We start from the raw sequence: 8,466 nt of genomic DNA on the forward strand, positions 1-8,466 counted from the left end.
CATGGCTAAATGGGCACTATTTAGGTGAGAACTTAAGGAGAATAAGTGTTTATATTTACAAACAGAACTGTATAAAGTGAATTCTGCATCCTTGTCATCTTTAAACAGTCTAAATAATCCCGTATCGGACTATGGTGGATTTTTGGCTCTAGCATGCCTCCACTCTGGCCTTACTTCTCTTGCAAATACCAGTAAGACTCAGCTTAAGAATGAACAGCAGCGCCTTCTAGTGGACGGCAGTAATTACACCATTGTAAGGCAACAACTTATTAATAAATCAGATGGCACAGATTGCAATCTAATAAAACATTCATCAATAAATAATTTATATTTCATTATTTGTTAACATGCCTAGTTCTGTGTAATTTTTGACAAGTTAGCATTTTCTCCCACATGAGTAGTGGGTCTCTGAAGCTCCTCCAGCGTCACTGTGGCTAAAGTATGAATATTTTAGCAGGGCATTTTATAATGGAAGTCAATAACTTTCATATTATTAGGCCGGGAACTAAGAAAGGACTGCATTTAGAGAAAAAGACAACAGGATTATGTTTGATTTAAAGTCAACATGTCCAATTATTTGACTATAGATGTGTTGAATATTATCACAGAATGTTAGTCGTGCAAATAAAGTCAGGCAGTCTTGTGAAAACAATGCTTGCCATGTTAGACGTCCCTTCGTGTGGGAAGGTTTATTTTTACTATGTTGTCTGTGTGCGACGCCTTTGCTCTACTACCAGAGCTACGTGTCTCTTGGATAATCTTGGTCGTATCTATAAGTGGCATTGGAGCAGAATGAGCTGCTTAGCATCTGTCAAACCAAATAACCTCTTTTACCTTCTTCCCACCTACTGAGGTGGCAGCAGTGAGGTTGTAAAGGGATGAAGAAGTAGTTTAAGAGTAATGAGTAAACTGCAACCATACTGGGCCTTTGAAGACATAAATCAGTGGGATCTCTTTCTTTTATTCTATTCTGCATTCTTTCTTCCATTGTTTCTACATATCAAGAAGCCATCTGGCGGCGTTCTTATTAGCTGCATCTCTCCCTAATGCACCACCTGGTTATTTACAGCAGCTTTCTTTGTCATAGAGTCTCCTGGAAAATCTCTTTCTTTCATTTCCTTTACTTCTTTTAGATATGAGCTTGTTTATAAGATTCCTTGTTTGTTGGACTTTATCTCCTTTGCTATTTTCTTTTGGCAAAGCAACAAAGACTTTTGCATGTGTTGCTCTACCTTGCAGCAATTCGTGCATCCTGTAGAATGCTTGTTGTAATGCCAGCTGACCCGAGAATGACCAGAGGGAGTGAACCAACTTCCAGATTGGTCAAGGTCTGCTTGTCCTCACGGTGCACTTTGTAGGGCGAGCTGTCACAGTGACCTGCGCGGACCGGTGACTTGTATGTGTGCAGAACAAAACCTCTGCTGTTAGGACATGGCGTCAAAGCAATGTGAAGTACCTCTCTGAGGGCTGATAAAAGGCCATGTCCACTTCCTGTTTGACGAGCACACAGGGCGACGCTGTTTGTCTCATCTGGTGATGACAGACAGGTCGTTATGTTGTTTGCTGTTAAATCTGATCCTATAACTGATGTTTTCCATTATCCTGGGTGAGCATGACCTAAAGCTCAGATGTACAGACATTTGTAGTCAATGTGACTGTATTTGGGTGCAACACAATAAGCAAGTTTTAATGTTTCCTTTAAATGTATGGTATGGTTTTTCAAAACATTTACAGATAACAATCTAAACTGTGGCAGAACTGCATAATCTGGCGACTTAAATAAAATCCAGTGCAACCAACTGTACTTAAAAAAGTTAATCTAGCTTCTAAAAAGTTCCCACCTGAGAAATTTGATCTCTGTAAATAAAAGAGGGATGTTGTAGAACATTGGAGCGAGATTTTTTTGTACAGTGGGCTGACAGGAACAGGGTAGGAGAGAGAGGGAGAAACATCTGGCAAAGGACAACTAAAGCACGCCCCAAAACAAAACTAAGAAAAAAATCCTCATACAGTAGATCAGTGTACTGTACAGTCTCACTGTCACCCTGGAGGAACTGTAGAGATCCAGCGCTCAGGTGGGAGAATCTGTTAATACAAGTATCAGCTCTCATTTAACCACATCTGGTCTTTATAGAAAAGCATCTATAGATAATAAGATGAATTTCATCAAACCTGATGAAGATAAACCCCAAAAGGCTCCCAGCTCTTATTACTAAAGATGATCTATGAACTGTTCTTACGGAAGACTCAATACGAATGAATGTCACACTTTTCAGATTTTTCCGCTATGGATCACATTAAATCTCAATTTAAAATGTTGAATTTTCTATTCCTAAAAACAAATAAGTATGGAGAGGTTTGGGGGTGGGAAAACTTTTACACTGCACTGTCCAAGTCTGTTATGTTTCTTATTAGCCTGTAGGTAGGGCTGATTGATTTAGCCAAAAATCAAATTGCGATTATTTTCAACCAATGTTGCGATTAAAATTTTATTGTGATAATCCTTTTTACTGAGCCCAAGCATGTTGGTGTTTTACTCTAGGATTTCAGTTTTTTCTTGACCTTGAAAGCCTGCTTGTCCGGAGTCAGACTTTACTGTTAAACTTGCACAAAAAAGCTCTTATTTCTACTATCATGCGTTAATCTAGGTGCTAGCTGCAACTTTCTTCCCTTCTGTGTGTCAACATACCCACTTTAATTGTATCACTGCCACCTAACTATTTAAGAATTTTGAATAAAAATTGAGTGCCTCCGAGATTTGTTTTTAAATAGCATTTTGCTAAATTTCAAATATTATAAAAAAGCCATTAATTGTACAGCCATACCTGTAGGTTTGTTGTTGTTTTTTTGCACCACAGTAGCTTAAAGATAAATACAGATCTTTATTAACTCTGGCACATTTCTTTGGTTTTGCATTTTACTCGCTGCAAACAAATCTGCTCTACATATGATGACTGCAGGATTTGCATCCAACATTGCTGTAACTCCGTTCTTTTCTGTTATCTCAGATTCTTCCTCCCAGCAGCTCTTAGACTTTATAACCATCCCTGCTCCCAGCTAACGTAATAAGTTGATGCTTTTTTTTTCATCTCTTGAAAAGACTTTGTTGTTTTTCAAGCACAACTATGTAAACAAGTTTTGTGTGCTTTCCTAATCCCTTTAGACATTTTCACATTTCTTTAATTACGGCCTTAACTTTCAGAGATTTACTCAATCAGGCTCCTTTTTACAGCTCTGATTTGATCCGTAGATATAAAACTTGTCATAGTTTGAAGTCACCAAACCAAAACCCGCTGTGGTTTCAAGCTGTCGCACCCAGACTGTGAACATTTCCTACTTTCCTACAAAGTTTGGCTTCTGTAGATAATTTTAAAAAGCAGCTGAAGCCTTTTTTATTCCAAGATGTTTTGAGTTCGACTTGAGGTTTTTCTGATAAAGATATGTGAAAATGTGCTGTATAAACATGTCTCCTGCTTACATCTCAATGAATTTCATTTTGGGATCTTAAATAACTGCACTAGTAGTTTCCTTACGTTGTATTTCTTTTTCCCTTAAAGTAATCTCTCTATCATCACACCTGAACAATATTGTTTTTTTCTATTCTTCCATTTTCGATTCACCACCGCTCCTTTGTTTTGGGAGAATGAGCCCAAACAGTGTGTTGTTGTTCTGCTAAATGTAAACATTGTCCAACCTTTTCATTTCTTTTGGTTTTCAGGTAAGAGGGTCAAAGCGGCAGCCATAGAGGCAAAGCAGCAAGGTGTAGCAGGCATGAGTGCAGACAGCCATCAGGGGGTGGTGACCACTCCTCCGCCACCCACCGGGGGGACCAAGGAGCGCTATTTTGACCGGATCAACGTCAACGATCCGGAGTACATCAGAGCCAGAAACATGTCGCCGGATCTCCGGCAGGACTTTAATGTCCTGGAGCAGAAGAAACGCGTCACACAGATACTACAGAGCCCAGTAAGTGCAAACCAGGAACTACTTATAACATATCAAGCGCCTCTGATTCTTAATGGCGCCGCTGCTGAAGTTAATACATCTTTAATTTAGCTGTGACATAAAGATTTAAATTTGACTCTTAACCACTAACATCCCATCAACCAGGAATCAGAATTAGAAATACTTTAATAATCAAAAGGTGAAATTACTTTATAAATATGACATATTTAATAGAGTGACTGTAGAACTTATTTGATATAACACAGTTTCATACAATTTATATAATTAGCGGGTCCTCGCTTCATCTCACCATCAGTTGGGGGGTCCTTGGCCTGGAAAACTTTGAAGACCCCTGGCTTAGTGGGTTTACAGAAAGACTGAACTCTGACCATGGCAAAAATGAAATCTGGATAGGAATCATTTTCATGTGGATTTGGATTCTTGCCTCAGCATCTTATACCATTGATAAGACAGTCTACAGTTTTCCAGGAGATTTTTTTTACTTTTTATGTCCTGGATATTTGTAAGTTTGCTAACATGCAGGAGCAGAAACAGGCCCTCAGCATCATTAATCACCCAACCCACTATACAATGCACATGAGCTATCTTTCCAATAAGATGTTTTTTAGTTATAACCATTTATTCATAATCTAGTAAAACGTTTTATCTTATTACCTGACACTAGAGCTGCAACTAACGATTACTTTGCAAATCCATCAGTCTGTCGATTACTATTTTGATTATTCGATTAATAATCGGATAGCAAAAGGTTCCTTAAAGAAGATGTTTACTAAATTGAACCAGGTGAAACTAAACTTTTCCACTTGAGGAGTTCTCGATAGAGCATATGGATGGATGAAAACATTTTTTTTTTTATCTTTACTGCAAAATGATCATACTTTTTTTTTTTACAATTTTGATATAATTGCTGCTCTATGTGGGTTGCTCAGTCAGCTAAGAGCATGTTTACATTCTACACTCTAGTTAACAATTAATCAATTACTAAATTAGTTTATGATTTTTTTCAATAATCAATTAATCACGATTAATCTGATTGATCTGATTTCAGCCCTACCTGACACACAGTTTCAGTTCAAATCAATGAAGAGTTTATTTGCAATATTTACAATGGTGGGGATTAAAAGTTTCTTAGAGTCTGGCTTCAGCATGAAGACTGCATCTAAAGATGTCACTCTTATCTACCGTTTATTGCTTTTAGGGCTTTTTTTTTTTATTTTATTTTTTTACATCTTTTACAATCCTCATATCTCCTCTACCTTGTTTTTTTTCCCTTTTTTTCAGGTGCCTTATCTCTTAAGGACTGAAAAATATTAGAGATCTATGTAAAGGTGATACGTCAGTAGCAACAAAAGTTTGGGAACAGCTGCTTTAGTTGAACAATGCAGTGATGATGTCAGCTGCAATAAATCATCCTATATCTTATTCTTTTACTGCTCATGGTGCTTCCAACATTCATTTTGATCATTAGTATCTTCATCATTATTACTTCCATCAGGTGTTGGAATCTACTCTAGTTATAATCAATCTTAGCAAGGATGTATGAAACCAAGAATATAGTATTAATGGAAAATAGTTGCAAATTGAGCCATCTTTAATGTTTGTTCTAGGTTGGTGTTGATGCAGATTGCAGATAGAAATGATGTGTTCTGTCTTTCTGTTGTTAATTGGGTACAGAGCAGCGTCCCTAACGACAGCATACACTATAATAACTAACATCTGCAGCTGTGATGTCATTGAATGATGGACTTGTTGTGGATATGAGAGCTATAGCAACACTGTTTGTGCCCGGCTGCAAGCCCTGATGTGATTTTTATTACTTTTTTATTCCTGTCAAACTGAGGCCTCTAATACGCATAGGATGATCCAATTTGTTTGGGTCCCTATCCCGAGGACCACCAAATTCAGACAATGTCCTCCGTTTGACTCATTCAAGTGATGAAAACTACCGTAATAAAGAAATACCTAAAAGATGGTTATAATAAATGTAAAGGAAGTAGAGCTGCAGTCACTGTCACAGCGGCACAAAGGCGATCCATCCGAATACAAAGGCTGCAACCCACGTCATGACTAACCTGCAAACAATGCTTTTAAAACAGGGCAGGCAGAATAAAGCCTCTGTAATGGTTTCTAACTGAGATAGGTCAGTGGAAGTTGATTCTCAGAGAGCTCACTGAGAAGTTTCCCAAAGTTATTTTTCAATACGGAAGGGAGCCCAATAAGCCGCATTTGATCCTGCATCGTCCCGCTTAAGCGTCCTTGTTGTTCTATCTTTGTTTTTTTTTAAGTTCAAAGAGGATTTTACTTTATCTGTTTTCTGTTCTGTTTAGCCCGTACCATGGATAAAGTACACTTTATATTGAAATGTTTTACATTGAATGGCTGAGTCTGACCTGCTTGCTGTGTAATTCCAGATGGGGTCAACTTGACTGGTTGAGATTTTTATTTTACCGCAGTGTCTTTCTTCCTGTCTGACCTTTGACATTACTAGTTAGAGGTCCTAGGAAACATGGACCAAAATATTAAGTGTGTTTCGTGGACAGGGCCGCCTTTTACAGTTACTTTTTTTTTTGTATCTCTGCTTCTGTCTTCTTGAACCCCAGTCAGCCTCAGCAGATGGCCGCTCACACTGATCCTGGTTCTAATGGAGGTTTCTTCCTGTTAAAAGGGAGTTTTTCCTCTCCACTGTCACTACAAGCATGCTTAGGGTGAGGGATTGCATTCGAGTCAATGAGTCGATGCAATCAACTTGTTTTCCTTAGATAGAAAACTTTGAATCAATTTGACTGGATGATCTGGTTGAACTGTAAAGTGCCTTGAAATGACATGTGCTGTGAATTGGCGCTATAGAAATAAACTGAATTAAATTTAATTTAATTGATTTCACCACAAAACAAATGTACTCTAACCTAGATTTTTTTTTTTTTACTTTCAGTGTAATATTGAGCTACTGCAAGAAAAGAAACATTTATTTAGCAGCCCTTCATACCTCCATACCAGGATTGTTATCACTGTAGTTGGAAACAAGGTCATTTAATTTTCCAACTTTGATCAGACTGGGAATTACAGCAAGTTTCCAATAAGTCCTCCTATTAATATTTGGATAGCAGAGGCAGCACGATTACAGCAGAGGAACAACCCCACTTTTCAGGATTAGTTGATCATCAGCTACGTTTTTGTTTGCTGGATGAGACAGAGGTCATTGGGTGAAAGGGCTCAGATACCTTCCTTTTTATCAAATAGTGTAGAAAACTATAATAAAGGACAGCTTTAATTTTATAGAAGCTAATTAAAAGCTGCTTGCCAGCATGTTGGTCCAATGTTGATTTTATGGTGGGGGAGCACGTAAGCTAAGCTTTGAATAATTACTAATGGGATGAAAGTGCTTTGAATGCCACAGATGTTTTATTTGGTGGGATTTGCATGCCCTGCCCGTATCTCTGTGCTTTAAAATCCTCAGCGGAACCAAATACTTGCCTCAAGGTGTAAACATTTACTGCCAAAATATTTGATTTCCCCCTGTCTGCTGGCTGAAAGCGTTTCAGTGCCATCGAAAACTTGAAATAAAAACTGAAGTAGAGAGTTCATATATCTCAGTTTGTTCTCCAGACTGCAGAGGGATCGATGAGGCTTTTGGATAGTAAACGGTTTACCCCACCCATTAGTACCTGTGGAAACGTTTCCTGTCTTTCTTTCTCCTAGTCAGTAGTTCTGTCCTAATCAAGACATGTCTCAATAAGTTTTAGAAGCGACTGCATCACTTGTGCCTGTGTGTAACTGCCTGTGTTGATGTTGTGACACGGGCAAAAGGAACCGCAGCAGTCAGTGGTTTTATTGAAACCATAATGCAACCACCAGCCACCACGCCCTGGCTCAGTCTGGCTGCTGAAACTCCCCGAATGCTCTGTGAGGCAGAAGCGCTCATGTCAGGTCATGTTTGCTCTGTATTGATTACTTTTAGGATCACAAATACAGTGTTTTCCCCTCTTGAGGTGGCATTATTAGGGCTTACATTCTGCTTTAAATCCAATTTTTGGAGGTAGGGGTACAGAGCAGTGCAGCTGTGAAACCTCAGGCTGTATTTACAAATTTGCATCCCTTTCCTTTGCTTTTATGAAATTTCTTAATACTTGCATCTCCTCAATCCTATATCAGTGCATTTGTGCCCGTAAGTCATGACTTATTCCCAGCCACATGTAAAGACAAGAGACCATTATGCTGTTCTGTGTTGCGCCCTTTGAACCGTTGTTCGGAGGTTTTACAACACGCCCACCATCTTTGGATATTTACTCTGTCATGTTGACTCAAGGCTCGTCTCTACCTGATGAGCACATTGCTCTTAAGAGCTGGATTGAGGTGTTAGGTCTGTGTCCGGTTTTAAGGATGTACTTTGAATGGCGTCAGGGACAGATTTATGACGTTTAGGATGGAGTGCGTGTCATAAAAAGCACAAATGGATACAGTGCCTGTATTCAAACCTCATGAACTGGAAAAGAAAAAAAA

At 38.6% G+C, this 8,466-nt stretch overlaps 1 protein-coding gene across 7 annotated transcripts in view; it reads left to right on the forward strand.

The window, feature by feature from the left end:
* The window catches only part of LOC107083435 (gamma-adducin-like), a 138,872-nt gene that overhangs the window by 80,812 nt on the left and 49,594 nt on the right, over nt 1-8,466 (forward strand). For all 7 annotated transcript variants that reach the window (XM_015372657.1, XM_015372655.1, XM_015372654.1 and 4 more), the window contains one exon: nt 3,719-3,966. In XM_015372657.1, coding sequence (XP_015228143.1) covers nt 3,772-3,966 — 195 coding nt within the window. In that variant the 5' untranslated portion in view covers nt 3,719-3,771. The remainder of the gene's footprint in view (nt 1-3,718; nt 3,967-8,466) is intronic.

The sequence above is a fragment of the Cyprinodon variegatus genome, unplaced genomic scaffold, assembly GCF_000732505.1.
Source record: "Cyprinodon variegatus isolate N-32 unplaced genomic scaffold, C_variegatus-1.0 Scaffold74, whole genome shotgun sequence".
In the NCBI taxonomy this organism is placed as follows: domain Eukaryota; kingdom Metazoa; phylum Chordata; class Actinopteri; order Cyprinodontiformes; family Cyprinodontidae; genus Cyprinodon; species Cyprinodon variegatus.